The sequence below is a fragment of the Heliangelus exortis genome, chromosome 6 (assembly GCF_036169615.1).
Source record: "Heliangelus exortis chromosome 6, bHelExo1.hap1, whole genome shotgun sequence".
Taxonomy (NCBI): domain Eukaryota; kingdom Metazoa; phylum Chordata; class Aves; order Apodiformes; family Trochilidae; genus Heliangelus; species Heliangelus exortis.
The window spans coordinates 9886326-9904853 of record NC_092427.1 but is presented as its reverse complement, the minus strand read 5'-3'; the positions used below and the strand labels follow the sequence as shown (position 1 = coordinate 9904853).

Here is an 18528-nt window from a genome sequence, read left to right as displayed (position 1 = left end):
AGCAGAGACAAGTCTTCCTTCCCTTGTAAGCAAAAAAAAATATGCCAAAACACTTCTTACTGCTCAACAGGGTAAAAAGCAACAGACAACGACCTGTGTCTTTGATATCAATGAAGTGGGACTGCCCTTGGCCCTGCTAGCAGCAATTATGGCTGTTTTGTTTGCTGCTGCCTTGTGTATGTTATGGGCTCTCTGAAGTGGTGTGGCAAGAGAAGGGGGAACAGGCAGGTGTTTGAATTTCTCTGGGTGACAGTCATTCTTTCTTGAGAGGAAGCATTTTTGTTTCAGGGACACATTTGGAAGCAGGGATGGTCAGGCTGGAGCAGGGAGCCCACAGCAGACCTAGAAATAGGAAATAGTCCAGAAAGCCATGGAGCAGGTAACACACCTGTGACACAAGGAAAATAGGTAGGAGACAGACTTTTTAACACTGAATTCCAGAAAGCCCCTAAAAAGTGCTATATAGAGAAAAAGATGTGAAAAAAAGGTCTCTGGGGGCAGAAAATGGTTTTCCCTACCCCTCTCATTTTTAGCTGTCCTACCTGCCCAGGTTCTCTGTCTGAACAGTGTGTTTGTTCTGCTTTGAGCTCCAGTACAAATGCACTGCTTAAGCCCACTAGAAGCCAGAAGGCCCTTTGGTCATTTCCAGTTCCTCTTTTTCAAGCAAAAAACCCATTTCTCTTACTTTGAAGCCCTGAGTGACCCTGGATCCTGCCACAACTGACAGTAAAGTCTTCCTGTGAAATAAACACGGGTCATCCTGTCATTATCAGACATGGACAAGAAAGAGAAGAAAGCCATAAGAGCCAAGCCTAGTGGCTGTGGAGTTGGTCTCCTCTGGCAGACTCTACTGCCAGCAACACAGGCAGGTTATGAACACGGTTCTGAATGCAGAGTAAGAGCTCTGTGTTTTAAACACCTCTTGCTTCCTTCACCTTTCTTTCTTTGATCTCTTGTTCTAACAAGAAAAGCAGTCTTATGTTCTAATCTCACATATTCAGAGGGAGGCTTTCCAGGTATGAAGGAAGGTGGGAAATACCAGAAGTACCACTCAGGTCATTCCTGCACTTTGGGTTGTCCTAACCATTAAACTTGCACCGAACCAGGAAACTTGGGTGACTTCTGGGCAGCTGCTGGCATAAAGGGAACGAGCAGTCTCATCCCTCTGTGCATGGCCACGCTGATCTGCTCAGGATGCTGAGTCCAAGCTACAGAGTGTTCTGTGTCTTCCTTTACCCTCCTGACCCTGAAGCCCTTCCAGTGCACCTACTCCCCACCCCAGTGACCCCTTAGCAGCATCTTCCCTGCTCCATGGCAGCCTGGGACTGGCCTGCAGCTACTGAGGTAGCCCTATGGTGGAAACCCTGCATGGTCACCTGGGTGGTTATGTGGGGTGAGGGAAATCCCAGGCTGTGAGGGAAAGCCAGTGCTGGGGTCTCAACGTGCTCTCCCTCCAACAGGGGGTTCAGTGCCAGGCCCAGGACACATCCATGGGACCTGCCCAGGGTGGGGAACAGCACAGCGAGGGATGGGGACAGCCCAGGGCAGCATCCACCCCCTGCTCCTGCCCACCACCCCCCTTCCAGATTCATCTCACACAGGGCAGGGGTACCCAAAAACTAAACCCCAAGTCTCACTCCAGCAAAGCATTTCAGTCTTGAGCAGACCGTGCTGTAAGTTTCCAGGGGCACCCAATACCCCTGGCCACCAGCAACCTGGGGAGCTTCAAAATGTGCTGCTTCAGCTGGAAATGGGTGTGTGAAGGGGGGACAAACCTGGCTGTCAGGGATGTTTGGCAGAGCTGTATGCCACCAGTCCTTTGGCAATGTCCATCTCCCATATGTAGAATCTTCAGTCACCATGATACGTCCTGATTTTCCAGGGCTGCTTCTAGGTGCAACCAGGCTCATCCAGGTCTTAAAATCTCCCTGCTGGCTGTGAAGGAACTGTGTAAGAACAAAAGAACTTACCAGAGCACTACTGAAAATGGGGGTCAGGTCTCCAGAAGGTGTAAACGCTGCAGCTTTGCTGGCTACCCTGGCACCTTCTGATTGAGTGTATAGTCTTGCACATTAAAACCATTCTCTACTGTCAGTGCACATCAGGAGCTGGCAAACTACCTGTATTTTCAGAGCTGACTTCCATCTTACCTCTTTGTTCCTATTTACCAGGATCACAATTTGGGAAGCATGATTGATTTGCAACGCAAAAGGCACCAGCCCTCCCAGGAAATAAGGCTCTGAACAGACATATGTTTTCACATACTCCATCCATTTTGTGACACACCAGTGTGTTGCAAAAGTCTCTCCCCAGGGAGAAGGAGGGTGACTGGCTGCATGTGCCCTATTGCTTGCTCTTTTGGGGGGGTATTAATAGTGGAGATTTGATGGTTTAGGAGAGCAGAAACAGAAAATTTCCAAAACAAGGAGGATGGCTATCAGTGAAATATGCAGCTCTCATGCAATTATTAATGAAGTTATTAAGCCCACATTTAAAAAAAAAAAAAAGTTGACTGTTAGTCCAGACAGATTGACACAGCCACAGCAGTTGTGATGTCCTAAAGGGAGTTGCAGAGAAAACTTATAACCAAATAACTTTCTAGAAGCTGTAAAACCAAACTGTGGTGCGTCAAAGCTCAGATATGGCGATCAAGAACACTGATGGATTATTATTATGTAATAAAAATTGTGCTGTATTTAGTAACAAAGTACTTGTTCCTGTGTCTTGATCTTTGTTTATGTCAGGAAAAAGAAGTATCAAAGGTGAAAGGCCTTGTTCATCCGTAAGAAGGTGTGTAGTCCTGTGCAGCCTTATTTAACTGTAAGTTGCAAGTAATCAAGGGGAATTCATGTTGCCAGAAAACATCCAGTAAAGTAGGAGCAAGTGTCCTTTAAAGCTCTTCCTTCATGTGCATCAGCCGGATACTACCTCATGTGTATTTTTTTCAATCCTATTCCTTACTAGATACCTTTGTATTTTGCTGTCTCATGTAAATTCAGTTCATCCACTGTGTATTACATAGACAAGTAGAAGCAAGTATTTCAACTAGCTAAAAGTAAAAAAAAAAAAATAAAAAAATCCCTTAAGTTTAAACCAAAATGCTAAATGTTAAGATTCACCTATAATCAGGGGAAGAAGATGCACTTTGACTTCTTTTCAGGTTGTTCCCAAGATGGCTGAAGTGGGCAGGACTGTTGAATCATGTGCTTGTCCGTAATTGTGACAGTCTTTTACCTAATCACATGGCAATGTTCTGACCAGTTCTTTTGCACTGTCAATTTCCTTAAAAGATACCATTATCACACAGAAGATAAACCAACTAGCAAGAGCATTGGTAACAAAACTGGGGCACTGTTAACAGTCCTCCTCTTGCAAATGAATAAGAACCTCAAGATTGGTGGGAGTCTTACTAGATGAGGAGCAGGCACCATAATACAATTCTGTGCTAAATCACAGAAGAAAGTAGACTGAAATTTCAGGATGAACCATTTCTCTGTAAGTGGCACTCGCTTTATGTAGGACAGAGTGAGGTCTTGCAGGACTCTTGTCAAGCCTGAGGGATGTCTTCCCATGAGGTGACCTGCCCTCTGCAGATGCTTGTCTCTTTGTGGCTGCTGAAGGAGCAAGATTGTGGGTTCAGATTGGCCTCCAAACTTTTGGTAGAGCAGATGAATGCCACCTTGGCCCCATTTGACTGCTATCATAGTTGGGCCTGGGTCTGGAGCCATGTAGGAGAAGATTGTCCCAGATGAACATCCCTGCCTTTATTCCAGATGCTCTTCCACATCACACCTCTTCCTGGCAGCCTGTGTTCCTCTGGATTGCAGATACTCTCCTTCTCCCTCTGAGGGACACTCAGCTGTATATTCTTCACCATCCTTGGTGGCAAATGTAGGACTGTTCTCACTGGTCAGGTCCAGTCCCTCGCTCTTGCAAACATCCCTGTTGTATCAACCTCCCCTAAGGTTTTCCTCTTCTCCAACATGCACTCACACACACAAACACAGAGCTGCACCAATTCTCTTGTGATTCCAGTGGAATGAAAATTTAAATTGAGGAAAAAATTAAAATCAAACTGAGTTTCCTAATTCTACTGAAATAAACATATCAGAACATAACTGGTGTTTCAGCAGAGCAGTTCACTTAGCAAAACTAATATAACATATATCCATTTCCTCTTTCCTTTTCATTTTAGTTATTCCATCACCAAGCACCACCAGAAGAACAAAAGAACTATACAATTTCTTATTTTCTGATTCTATTTCTAATGTTAATTAAAACCATTCAAAACCTGCATATGTAACTCTTTACAAAGAAAGACAATAGAAAAGCTCAGACATAGTGATATTCATAGTTTTATTGTATCTTTTTATAATACTGACTAGAACGCCAGATTTAATAGTATTGGATGCAGGTATAAAAATAATCCAATCCTTAAAAATTATATTTTGCTACTACAGTACTGTATAATTAGTGGAGACTGAAAATATGATACAACTTTAAATAATACTGGTTTGAAAAATGTCCTCAGAACCCCAGTGACTTGGAAGGAAACATCCAGAGACAGAGGGAAGGAAACACATCAATGTCAAGAACATAAAACAAGTTTACATTCAGGTTCATAAAAGAAGCACAAACAAAAGCTGAAAATTTACCTTTTGAAGCAGAGCTCACAAAAGGTTAACTTTACTACTGCAATTCTGGAAGCTGCTCAAATAAACCATCATGAGTTTACACACCAAGTTTGACCTTCTGTTAGGAGAAAGTCCTGTAGAATTTAACAGAGCTTAAAACAAATACTGACTTTAACAGAATTTCCTTTTAGAAAAATAAATTAAGTATTTATTCTGTTGAGTTTGGGGGGTTTTCTTGTTTCTTTGTTGTTTTTTTTTTTTTTTTTCTTACAGCAAACACATTCTAGCAGATTTTTTTTTGAGACCTTTTATGTCAGGTGAATTCTATGGCACTGTTCAAGAGAAGTAATGAGTTTTAACTGTGTTCTACAGGACTTTTCCATGTAAGATTTTGCAGAGCTAGGGACTGCCTGCTGCAGTTATTGACCCAAACAAGACTCCCATCCCTTCTAGCATTTTAGAAGACTAAAAGACTCAGGGACTTAGCATTTACATACTACTTTTGAGGAACATCAAGCACCTTCTCTACGTTTTCCCCCAACAAGGCAACTATACTTAGGCAACACAAAGCAGACCTTGAAATACAGAAGCCACACTTTAGACATTTACTTCTGTAAAACAAGCATACTCCTTTTTTCCTTTTTTCTCCCCCCCCCCCACCCCTTCATGGATTTCTGTCCTGCTTTTCAATTCCAGCAGTTCAAGGGAGTGAAGACTTAAATACACATTGCAAAGCTTCTGAAATCTTACCAGCACAGAGTGCATATGTCATTTGAAACTGAGAGCTCTTCATTTCTGAAGGGACAAGTTGCAGTGGAGTTCTTATCTGTGACTGCAGAAAGCACCTCCACATCCCTAGATCTTACACAAAAGGAAACAAGTTGGCTGATCAGTAAAACAACTACACAAAATTCACATTAATTCTCTTCGCAGGAAGGTGTTTCAGATCTTGAACCTGTTTTGCACAATCTCACATAATACAGGTCCTGCTACAGTGATAAGTACACTTTTAAAAAAAGAAACACAATATGGAAAGGCAGCAACAGTGTCACAGAAATAAGTACAACACAGAGCCATGGCAAAGCATGTACTACACACAGGTGACCCTGGTGGCAGAATAATTCAGACCCCCAAAAAAACCCTTGTACTATAGTCCATGGGAGAGTTACCCAATCACTATAATGGATGCTGGTTTTGGTCCTTTGTGTGCAAAGAGGAAAAAGCATTTGTCAGCATAGGAAGAGTATGTAAGGAAAATGCATCTGTTGCTGTTAATTTAAGAAGAACACTAAAGATTAAGCATCACTATGAGGGGATGGGAAGTCCAGCTGGATTTGGAATGCACACGGCCATCGACCAGCATTAGAGACAAGTCCTGGGGTAGCACTCGGTGAGTCTGCAGCAACATCTGAGCCTGCTCTGCTGTTGGCTCAGGTCCTGGCAAACAACTGGCAGAAACAATTTCACCATGACAAGCACCTCTCTCTAACTGCAACTTATTGCTATTTTTCAAAAGCCTATTACTATTGCTCAGTGTGGAGGAAAATACCTTTTAGAATGCTAGTGACAAGGGGTCAGCAGATGTCTGTGACAGAGAGACTGACGGGAGATGCTGCAATAGCAGCAAGATTCATTGCTGCTGTGAGACCCAATGCTTTAAATGTAAAAAATAAACTGTTTTTTCCTTGTATAGCCCAATCCTGTGCTGTGAGGTTTCAACAGTATGCAAAAGGCCCATGATTTTTCCAGTGCAGCTGGGAGGGCCAGCCAGGATGAGCAGCAGTAAATGGCAGGGAGACAGGAAGGCCACATGTATGAGCCTCTCTTTTGACTGATCCCTGAATTCTGTGTATTTGCTGCTTTGTTCACTGGGACTGCCTCTCCCAGGCTGGCTGCCAGGGGCATTTCTGTGGATGAGGGGCTTTTGTCAGCACAACTGGCAGAGCACCGTAGCAGCAAATGTGTGCCTCCCATAGATTTTCATGTCAAACAACAGAATTAGCATTTTTTTCCAAAGTTAATAAAAAATACACCCACAACAACTGCCCATGGTGCCTTGCTGACTGCTTCCCTACCCTTTCACAGCAGCGAGGAGCAAGAGCAGATTTCTGTGCAGCACTGGTGTAATTTTTCTTCCTCTCCCCATATCTGTCTGCACCACTTGCATCCTCCTTACAAGAAACATGCCACATCTGTCTTATCTTCTTGGAGAGTAGAGAGCAATTCCCCTTGGCAAAAAAAAATCCAGTGTGCTAAAAAAATTGCTATTTGGGGTAGCTAAAAGTAATCTAAATAGTCTGAGAAATAAGCAGCATTTATTTAGACACCCTACAGGGAGTTAGGTAGTGAGCAGAAAGCCATCCACATTTGAAAGTGGGCTTGAGGACATGTGAAGGCCCCTCTCACATCCAAGAGGAGTGACAAACCCCACCCCACTGCCAGAGGGTGTGTAGTTTATAGCAGACATGGAAGTAGACACATAGTTCCTGGTGGCACCTTTATAAGAGGCACAGCAACAGGTCCCATCCCTGCTGCTCCCGGAAAGCCTATATTGCTGCTGGGATGGGGTAGTAAATAATCACAGTAAAATAACTGCCATAAACTGTGGCAAACCACACCACACTGCACTCACCCCTCCTGCCCCAGGGGTGCTGGGAGCTGGCAGGGCTTGGGTGAAGCTGGAAGCATCGCAGCAGGGGAGTGGCTGGGCTGCTGGAGACCGAGGGGAGGGAATCACCCCAGGCTGCATCCCCCAGCTCCACAAATATTTCCTGGATCACCACATGAGAAAGCACCTGCACTCACCCCCCTGGTGACACCTGCCCAGCTCCTCTATTGCCTGCTGAGCAGGGCCTCCTGGGACACCCAGAGAAGCTGCTGCAGATCAGGGGAGACCCTTTTCCTCATTCTGTAGACCATGCATTGGCTCCATGACTCCTTTCTTACTGAAGCTAAAAGGAAGGTCAGACTGCAATGGATACATTCTCGTAAGAAGTATCCCAATATTTACCTGCTCTGGCAGAGAGAAAATTTTGGTGCAATTAAGTTCCCTCTTTTGGAAAAGGCCAGGTTTTACTGCCCTTGCTCAGATAATCCTGCTGTGACCCTTTCACTGCAAATACAGCATTAAGAAGAATCTGAAGATCATTAAGAAATGAAACAAATTACATGCAAACTTCCGTGTGAGTTCACATCATCCAGTGGACCCTGTGCAATTAAGATACCAGTGGCAAACAAAAGGGAGAAGAACATCATTCATGGACTGGCAACATTGATCAGCATGGCAGGGCACAGCTACCTCCTGTGCTCTACCTGCTACACTATTTTGGGTACTGTAACTTGACTTTTCCACAGATCTAGCTGCTTTGGCAGCTGTACTTCTCATAAGTACCCATTAATTTCCTCTCTACAGTTGAGATATTCTGTGTACTACCACCTGTGAGACCAATTATGGATCAGAGCGGCATGAAGTGGCACATGTTGGTGCCAAAAAGATCATGTTAAAAGTGCAAAGCATACTGCCCTAGGCATCCATAAAGATCTGTTTTTCTCCAGGGATGAGACCTAAAAAGCCAGTGTTTGTGTGCTATGGCTGGGGCACCAAACTATATCTTCTCAAGCACATTTGCAGCACCCTTCCTGCCTTGCAGTTTTGAGAAAACAGAAGCAAACACGAGCAGGGAACAGAAACTTCTTGGCCCACCTAGCTAAAGACAGCCTAGTGCTAGCTGCCCTTCACCTGGGTACCTGTTGCTCACTTTTGATAGGGAACACAACAGCCTTCAAAGTGCTGGGAAAGGATGTAGTTATTCACACCACCTGTAGGACACCAGTACCTGCTCCCTGATGGAGGGCTTCTCATCACCTCAAGTTTGCCTTCTGCCAGCAACCACACAACATGTCAGCCTCTGAACTGCTGCTCTCACTGGTGTTAAGCACTTTGGGGGGTGCATCCCATGGTCTTCAGTGCTCCAGTGAGCTGAGCTACCTCACAAACTTACTTGTAGACTCTGCGTCTTTTCAAGCAGGGCAGAGAAGGGAATATCAGAGGATATGTGCTCCTCAGTGAAACTCGCATATGCACATGCTACAGAGGTGGTGGATTAATGGCTAAGGAAGGATTTGTGCTATTTGATATCCTCATACAAGCAGCCACCTTGAATTAAAAGCACAGTTACATGCAAAGGCAGGATCTGTATCTGGACTCTGTACCTGGACAGTGTTTGGATGACTGCAGTGAAGATAAGTGGTAAGCACACTGCATGAATGAGATCTCCTTCAACACCCATTTCAGGTCAGAATACAGTCCATGAGCTTTCGATCTTATCTTGGGTGAGCAATAGAATAACTTACATTCTTTAGCTTTTTCTGAGGTGGTTAATATGAATTAACACACCTAGGTAAGGAAACCTACCTGGGATGAATCACTTGAAACTAGCACAGCAGAAAGCAAAACACTTCAACACAAGTGATCTTTACTGCACTAGGACTGAAAGCAAGATGGTTTTCTTTTCCTTTAATGCAACTGAGAAGTTGCTATGTTTTCCAATGTAATGAAAGCCTCCACAGCTCCTACAGAAGTCAAGATGGGCTGTGGAGGCTTGAAAACTATGTCCCTGGCAATGCCCAGAATTTGGGTTCCACTGCCCAGACAGGGCTACAGCACTATTGTTCCTTCTCAGATTCCTTATAAGTAGCATACTGAATCCCCAGCTCATCTTTTTCTTTCCTGTGAGCAGTTATTTAACACTATATTGCTGTTTCCACAGGCATTTAAATCCCAGCAGGTTAACAAAGCCCCATAAGACCCTATAATGAAGCACTGTGAAGACCTTTAGTGGCATCACTTCTCAACAACTCTGGCTCACAACAACAACAATGTACTTGGACTCCTCCCTATGTACAGGAAGTTTTCAAAGTGGCACACAGGATCAACTGTGCCTTTTTTCAGTTAAAATTGCAGTGGTATGGCTAACTTTTCTGTACTCTCCAGAGAGAATCAACCCATGAATTCAGCCAACTCTGCCAGGCACCAGGCTTCAGCAAGGACCCAGACATCCACAGAACTTCTAGTAGGAGGGCGAGGGCCAGAGGACAAGCCAGCTTCCCTATCATGTACAAAGAAGGAAGCAATGCAGAGATGGAAAAGGGGAGTGGACAATTTTTTCCTGCCAAAAACAGTTGCACAGTGAATCTTTGCATGAAGGCCATCAAGGAAGAGAAGCACAATCAACAGTGAACAAGATCTGTAAACAAAACGCTCCCAGAGTGCTGGGCAGAGTTCATCTGCCTGTGCTGATCCCTGCTTGCCATGTAGTGTAAAGGGTGAGGAAGCAGCACAGAACAAATTCAGAGCACGTGTTAACTTCTATCTGGGTTTTTGAATGCTGTGCACCTTGAGCCATTTTCTCCTTCTCTCTGCTGCTCAGCAAGTGTAACTTTTCCTCAGGGCAGCTGTGCTTTGCATGGAGTTCAAAGTCCTTCCTGTTAAATGGGAAGAGTAAGAGTGATGTGTGTTGAACTACCCAGGAGATAGATTGTACCTGGGGATTAAGGGTGTCAAAGCTCCATCAGTTTTCCTCTCCCTCTCTACTCCTCACTAAAAATAGTCTCTTCTTCTGGTTTCATCACTAATGAAGGATGGATTGTATTGTCCAGGGTAGATGCATGAATGTCGAGATCCAGGCAAACCAGTGTAGGGAGGATAAAGTCCATTTCTTTCCAGTTCGGGATTTCTCAGTCCAGTTGGCTGTATTGGGGAAAAAAAAAAAAAAAAGAAAAGAAAAAAAAAAAAAAAGTGTCTTATTGTCACACTCAAATTCCTCTCCAGTTGCAGCCTTAGCACCTTTCCCAGCAGTCATATCAGTAGCTAGAAGGAACAGTCTGATCACTAATGATCTCTATAACCTAGGATGATTTTTACTGTGGGAGTTATGCAGTGCCTGAAGGAATTAGTCTGATGCAATCTGGTTTCGACATCTTGCCAATTAGCTGACTTGAAGTTTACCTGATTCCACCAAATGCAGTTGAAGTGCGCAGTTAAATTTTAATCCAAGAGAATTTCACAGATGAGCTCAGGAATCGAAACAACTCTCAGGAAAAAGATATGGCCCCAGAGCCATCCTTAAAGGAAATGCTTCTGGAAAATCAGCCTCCTGCTTTGAGTATTGCCTGGGAGCACCTCTCTTCCCCATAATGACAGATACTTACTCTCCCAACACTTGAATTATATGTCAAATACAAAGTGATCTTATCTTCCTTTCTCTTCCATTCTCTTACTTAAATAAGTCTCCTGGGGACACCTTGTGTAGGAACTTTGATGTCTAAAATCAATCCTCTCACCCAGTAACATCAAGCCACCTGTTACAGAGCACATTCATGCAAAGCCCTCATCACCTATTGCTTGCTAAAAAGCTCCCCTATCTAGTTGCCAGCATAACAGAAGTCTTAAAAATGTTTAACAAATATATTTTCACTTTAAAATCTCTCATTCTCACTGGAAGCAGGAAGGAGGATTATTTCCCTTTATGCTGTACAACCCAGTAAACTTCATTTGAGGAAAACTTAAAATATAAGCCAGAAAAAGAGTGTTGCTTGCTGCTCTCTTCCTCTGGGAAGCAGAGTCCAGAATGTGTGATTTGGGTGAAACCCTGCAACCTTCACTCACATGAGTAACCCCAGCACGCCCTAAGTACATCCAGTATTGTTGCTGTTGATTACTGACAGATGATACACCAGCTTCACAGCTCTGGATACAGACATTAGCTGATGGTACCAACCATGACTGCAGGTCTTGTGCCTTTCCATGCCCTACACAGCTTATTATTCCTCTGTCACTTTTTCCCTGCCACTTGTTCCCTCAGAGCTCAAGGGATGCTCCTAATGCCCTCTTCCTGCTGCAGGAAAGGTGTTGTAACCCTAGAGAGGGGAGCAGTGGAAGAGGGGATCTGTATTTACAAAAAAAAAAAAAAAAAAAAAAAAAGCATGTGTCTTTCCTGTATCAGACACAAAGGGCTAATAGTTGAGCTATGGATAGATACCGAATAATACACATCTGTCATCTGCAACAGGTTCTTGGTGCTTCCATTCTCCTGCATCTCGATGGTCTCTCTGCCCCACTCCTGTGCTCGGGGGTTCTTTGGATATTCAGCATACGGTGACATCTGGAAATCTCCACTCTTGAAAATGAGTTTACTTATGTCATTTTTATTCTTCCTGTTTATAAAAGAATGAAGGATCATGAAAACATACAACTCATCCTGCTATCTAGCATGCGCTTCTGACATGATCTTGGGAGATTTATTTTGTGTTATGAACCTTCAATGAGAACAAAGGTAACCTCAGAAGGGCTATAGTCCAATCTTTTGCTCCAAGACAAAATCATATATGAGGTCAGATCATGCTGCTCAGGGCATTACCTGCTAAGATTTGTAATCTCCAGGAATGGAGATGGCACAGTCTCTCTGAGCACCCTGTTGTACTGCCTTACTGTCCTCTTGGTGTAAGAGTTTTTCCCCTAATTCAGTTTGAACCTCTCCTGTTCCAACATATGCCCATCTCATCTCAAAAACGTATTCACCTGAGTCAATAAAAAAGTCACGGAAATCTAGGAAGAAAGAAAAACCTATGGGAGGACGCGTGCTGTTCAAGTGCCCAAGTGCTTAACTATAGCACCCCTAAGCACTGTGTTAACTCCAAAGAATGGAGTTAACAAGCTGCCTGTCTAAATGACACCAAATGCCCTTACAAGAGTAACATGTTGTAGGAGTGGACTTTTGCAACACTTCCAGTTCAAAGCAAAGTACCCTAAAGGAAGCAACACAGCCTGGCAAGGGACAGGACTCACGAGAAGATCAGCCCTTTCCTGCAGAGATCCACACCCTGGAGCCTGGAGGTGTACCAGGCATCACACCCTCCTGGCTGAGGCTTGCTGGCAACTTCCTGGCTCTAAACAGAAGGAAACAAGTGCACATCACTGTGCCAACCAAACCACTGCCACGTCTATGCTACTGATAAATCCATCTGCCAACTTTAAGTCAGAGAGCTTTGAAATCCTAGATTTGGGTGCTGGAAAGGAAGGGAGAGGGCGTTGCTGCAAGGCAACGATACATAAATCATGAAGCAGTTTCCTCAGCAGCACATCTTGCTTCTGGTCTGACACTACCTGCTGGTATGGGAACTACATGTGTAGTCACATGTCTGAGAGGGACAGACACACAGAAGTGAGAGCATATGCAGGACTTGTCCATAAAGGGAAATCAAAATAGCCTTAAATATACTCAAACACCCCTTGAGGAATGGCCAGTAACCCTTCCTGCTGCCTAAACTTCTTTATCCTACTTAGCTTGCCATTTGGAGACTGCTCCTTGACTTCATTCCTGAATGGGAAGGACTCCTTTGTCCCTCCATCCTTCAAGGACACGATTGCTAGGCACATCCCTAAGAGACACCCTGTTGAAATTTTTAGCCTGGTTGCTAGGGAAGAAAAGATATGCCCCAAATGGAAGCACAGTGCAGAGTGCTTCAGCATCTCAGATTAACCCACTTGCGTTGCTACCCTATGTGTGCACCTGTGTTTTGGCCCTTCAGGGTTCACATGCAGAGTGCTAGGTGTGGTGTAACCATGGAGAGGATGCCACATGAGCCAGGGCTGGTGGCAGTACCTACCGGCAGCAGGTGACAATCAGTGCTATGCCCATGATAAGCAGAAGTCCCCCTCCTGCAGCCGCGATCACCACAGTGATGAGCTGATACGCTACAGACAGGAAAAGACAGAGACTCACTTAGAAACAAGTGGTTGCAAAATACTAATTAAGAAAGTAGATCACCTATCCATAGGTTAGGAGACAACTCCTTTGTCAAAGGAGTTCAACAAAATAATTTTTAAACAGAAATGGAGAAACAAGAAAAAATGGCAAGGCTAGGGTGTTCCTACTGCATTTTAGACATGGTCATTTGCAGTTAGTTTTGTCTAATTTCCCATGCTGTGTAAATCAAAAAAAAAAAAACCAAAAAACAAAAAAACCCAACAAACTTGATACTTACGGTTTCCACAGTTGAAGCCACCTAAGCCAAATGGGCAGCTGGTAACAGAAAAAAACAGGGAGTTTCAGCAGCTTAGTTGTGCCAACAAGTCACCACAGCAATATTAAGGATGGTGGGGTAGGAGAAAGGCAGAATGATCACAATACCTCACACAGGTCTCGTTTTCCAGCTTATATCCATCTTCACAAGCTAAAAACACAAAAGAGAGAAGGGCCATGAGCACTGATTAGTGGTGCAAGAGAGGGAGGCATTTCCAATCAGTGCTTCCCATTGCAGCCTCACTCCATACAACCTTGGGGACTGACAAACTGATCTGTGCTGCTGGCATGGCAGGAATGTGATGCACTCTGGTGTGATGCAACACCTCCTCTGGATAAGGCAAAACCCCATGCACTTAAATTCACCTCCCACTGGCTTTGAAAGGACCATTTCTGGGCTTCTTGGCAGACCTAGCCTGGAGCCTGGTAACATAATTCCCAACAAAACCTCTTCTTGCTCAAATGGAAACTCACTGCGTGCCTGTATTGCTTCCCACAAAGCAGCTGCATAAAAAACCCTGCAAGTGTCTCCAGTTTTTCTTTTGAAACCTCATTTGAGTAGTGCTACTTTAGCACTGATGCATGTTGCTCATTATTTTTAAATGCTAGTACTGCAACAAAATGTTATGCAAACAAAATCCCCATTAACCCAAAGTGATGTGTCATGTTTCGCCTCATGAAAAAGATCAGGCTTTTTAAATTTGAAATTTACCAAATAAATGTGATAACCCTTATCACCACCAGGGATAACCTGCAGCCAAAAGCTTGGGCACTCTCTAACCCCAGCAAGCACAAGGAAATCTGCAGGGAGAGGAGGAGGCTCCCAGCAGATGTCCCAGCTAAGCTGCAGTAAAGCCCTCACTCCTCTCCTCCTCCTCTGCTGCTCCCAGCACACCAGGTGCCTTTTCTTCTCTGGTACAGCTAGAGATTGTATTTTCAGCAGCACTTAGAACAGGAGGGGAAGAAAGAAGAAAAGAAGGACAAATATGCAATGTTGTCCATTAGGATGGGCTGGCAATATCACAGTACACCGAGAGAGAGCACTAGTTTTCCAGCTGGATTCAGTTTACAGCTCTTCCAGCACCAATAACAAGTGAGACTGACACCAGCAAGGAGCAATGTGACTGTGACCTCCTCCTCATAAAACGGGCCACAGTACTTCCCTAAATTCAAGTCCAGATTCATATCAAATAGTTGAACTGTAACTACTTTTTAAAGAGCCCTCCGAGATTGATGTTAATATTTTCAGTGATGGACAATCAACCACAACCCTGGGTCAGATGCTCATAAAGTTGATTTCCTCAGCCATCAAAAACATTCACCTTCTTTCTGGTCTAAATTATCCCAGTGTCATATTCCAGCCTTTGGATGTTTTCTTGCTAGGCTGGAAAAGATTATATGATCACATTTCTCCTCCTCACCATCACATCACATCACATCACTTCTTTGCCTTTAATAAAGCCAAGCACACTGAAATCTTTGAGTCTCTGGTAATTGTAGCTTTTATCTGAATGCTCTACAGGTACTCCTTGGTCCTTTTGATTCCTGGTTCCCCACAACAAATGCCATAAGCCAAAGGATAACAAAACTTGACCTTTTCTGCCTGTCCATGCTCCCTAAATGCACCCAGAGGCCATTTTAGTCTTGCAAGGCAGAGCTGAGGACCTCTTCTTCACCTCCCAAGTCCTCTCTGCAGCTCTACCCAACTCCCTGCTTTCCAGAAGACACGACCCACAGTGTGCCTCACGCTCTGCTCTTGTTTGCCTGGCCTTGCCTGTGGTCATATTGAAATGCTGTTTGCCTGTAAGCAATTTACCAAGTGTCTCATTGTCACTACATGTGCCATTTTCCACTGCAGAGTATGTAGACTGGGCACAGAGTTGCTGTAGCAGCTGGCACCAGTGATCATGGTGTGGGGCTTGATGTCCATGATAGCTGGTCTGGCATTCCTTTCTCTGCCTGGAACAGCCTCACTATTCCTCCACCAGGTCTTTCATTCCATTTGTTCCCCTAGAGCTGGGAATGAGGAGGGGTCAGACTTTTTGCACAGCCCTCCCTGTTGCATCTCATCATGATGCCCTTTGCACTGGATTTATTTTTCTCTCTCTGAGTCAGTTTCTTTAAAGTCAAAGAAGAGAACAGAGGTAACTGTACAAGAGTTAAGAGCTTCAGTCAACCAAAAAACCAAAAGCCAGGGAAAGAGTAATAACTCCCAAAGAATCCTTGCCTGGTTCATTCGTAACTCTGAGGCATTAGCAAAACGTGGTGGCATGGGTTGGTTCCAGACCAAAAACATTAGGGACCTCATGTTCTACCAAAACGAGCCAAAAGATCAAGCAAAAATGACTCTGCAGTGAAGGGGAGGTAGGCATAACCTGGACAGCTTGCTGGTGTTGCCTTCTCTAATGGGCAGCAGTCCCATGTTCCCCAGCCCCAGCCTGACACACGTGTGTTGGGAAGCTCTGCAGGAAGATGAACCTGCAGGAAGATGCTGGAGCCCAGCCTGATCTCACCCTCTCAGCCCTAGCCCCAGCACACACACAGGGCACATACACCTTGAGCAGTCTCAAGCTGGAGCTGTGCCTTGGGCAGCAGCAGCCCTGGGAGGACCTCGCTGGCACATGGCTGCCAGCAAGGAGGCCATAGGGGCAATGAAGAGGAAAAGTGAGATCACAAACGTGCAAGTCTCTGTCTTACTTAAATACAAGGTGCTTATGTCTTTTCCTCCTCTTTCCTCTCCTCTGTCTTTTCCCCTGCCTTTTCCTGCCACTTCGCTTTCTCCTCTGGCATCTTCCCTGCTCCTTTGAACATGCACCCAGGAGAGCTCATGCTGTCACACTCACTTGACAAGCTTTCAAAGATGAGCAGGGAACAAAGGAAAGGCTTAAGTGTCAGGGGCCAAGAAAAGCTATCAAGTTTTGCTTTTCTACTTGGGACTCCTTTGCCTTTTTTTCCTGAAAAAGACTCAGGGATCTCTTTGGAAACCTGCTCTGCTGCTCCTTGCTTAGCTCTGGAAACACTCTGTGCTCTTAAAAATAGCATGCCCCAGAAAAGTTGGCACATTGGAGTTTTTGACCTTCTTTCTAAAACAGCCCTGAAGATACCTAGCAGGTTGAAAATCAGCAACAACCCAGAAACGACCAAACCACACCCCAGCTGGTACCACAGCCAACATGTCCAAATTCCTGTGGCTCAGACACCCAACCCTTCCCGGGTTCAGGGGTGCTTTTTTTGAGTGTGCCCCAGGGGACAGACACAGCAAGGCAGGAGAGAACAATCCTAAAGGGTCAGGGCGACGGATCCCCCATTCCCCAACAGCTCTCCCAGCCGCAGCCTCCTTCCCACGGGGCAGAAGGAAAGGGCAGCACAATAGCCATTTCCCCCTTTGCAAACACTATAATTGGAGTTACTGTGCTGCATTTTCATGACCCACAATGGGGGTCGGATGCTCAGGAGACCTCAGTTCCTGTTTAGTTACTAAGAGGGCAGAGATTTTAAAAGAGCCTGGCACATTGTATGCTATATTTATCAGAAAAGAGCCCTAAATACCAAACAAGGGTCATAGCTCGGCTTTTGAAAAAGCCTTTTAAGTCCCAGACACTTGGCTTACCCAGGTGGGAACAAAGTGATGCTGAAAATCTGGTGCCTTGCCAGAGTGTGGCACCATGCACACGTCGGTGCTACCCTCCTGCCACCACACTGCAGCCTAATTCATACAAAAATCAGCCCGACATACAAGACAAAGGGAGGGAAGCAAACCACAAAGCAGAAGGATTTTGCCTGGAGCCACAGAGCAGAGGAGAGGCAGGACCATGGCCTGGGAAGCAGAGATGGCAGTCTCAGAGACATCCACCCCAGAGCCCCCAGCACATGAGTTATTTGCAGACACATTTTTCTCACTCTCTGATCAGATTTGAAATCAACAAAGCATCTCATCCTATTTCAATAGCAACCCAGCAGACACTGCCAGAAACAATATATAACCACTATGGCTAATCTTACTGATATGTCATCAGAAAACCCCAGTTCTTCAGAGACCCTACAACAACTGCTGGAATTAGGGAATGGACATCCTGATCCTACAGAAGCCATTTTGACCACTGGCACGCGAACAAAGACCTTGTTTAAAATGTAGTAAAAACAGACTGCATGATCTGAGGAGTAGCTAAAAAATAATATAACCCTTAAGCTTAAAATTTCTAGTAGGACTCAAGCTGAAAAATAAGTTCATAATCATTTGCAGATACTTATTTTAAAAATATTGATGATGTATGAACATAAGCTTGTGAATTTAAAGCACTTCTCCTAAGTTCACTGAGAGTTCAGACAAAACCAAAACAGGCAGAGCCACACATCATCTCTGCTCTGTGCCACTGAACTGGAGTCCAAAGCATTCAGGCCCCTTTCTCCCTGTTCTCAATCAATGACTCACAGCTTGCTCCAGAAAGAGATAATATTATTCCTAGAGAGAGACTGTATCTTCAGTGTCTGCTGAAAAGTCCCCTAACTAAATAAAAGAAACCTGAGCTGCTAATCCTTATACATGATACCGAGCCTCTTGCATGCACAGCAGTGCACACACACATTTCCACCATGGCAAACAGTTCAGGCAAAAATCATTCCATATATGTCAGAAAAAGAGCAATACCTCTGCAAGAGTGGTCCATTTTGTTGTATTTGAAGTACCCACTTTTGCACTGGCAGAGTGCAACCCCATCAAAGTCGGTGCATTCAGACGTTTCCTTGTCACACTCGGGGTCTTTCTGCTTGCACAAGCTGCCAACTGTCCAGGAGAAGGGAAGAGATGGCCA

General features: G+C 44.6%; 1 protein-coding gene across 2 annotated transcripts in view; it reads right to left on the bottom strand.

The window, feature by feature from the left end:
- Nucleotides 1–5288: 5288 nt before the first annotated feature.
- HEG1 (heart development protein with EGF like domains 1) overlaps nucleotides 5289–18528 on the bottom strand; it is a 53497-nt gene continuing 40257 nt past the window's right edge. Inside the window, exons 18-23 of one of the 2 annotated variants that reach the window (XM_071746626.1) lie at nucleotides 18366–18500; nucleotides 13826–13868; nucleotides 13680–13717; nucleotides 13302–13389; nucleotides 11675–11849; nucleotides 5289–10383 (exon numbers count right to left, since the gene is read on the bottom strand). In XM_071746626.1, the coding sequence (XP_071602727.1) occupies nucleotides 10234–10383; nucleotides 11675–11849; nucleotides 13302–13389; nucleotides 13680–13717; nucleotides 13826–13868; nucleotides 18366–18500 (629 nt within the window). In that variant the 3' untranslated portion in view covers nucleotides 5289–10233. The remainder of the gene's footprint in view (nucleotides 10384–11674; nucleotides 11850–13301; nucleotides 13390–13679; nucleotides 13718–13825; nucleotides 13869–18365; nucleotides 18501–18528) is intronic. The other variant, XM_071746627.1, reaches the window with a different exon arrangement.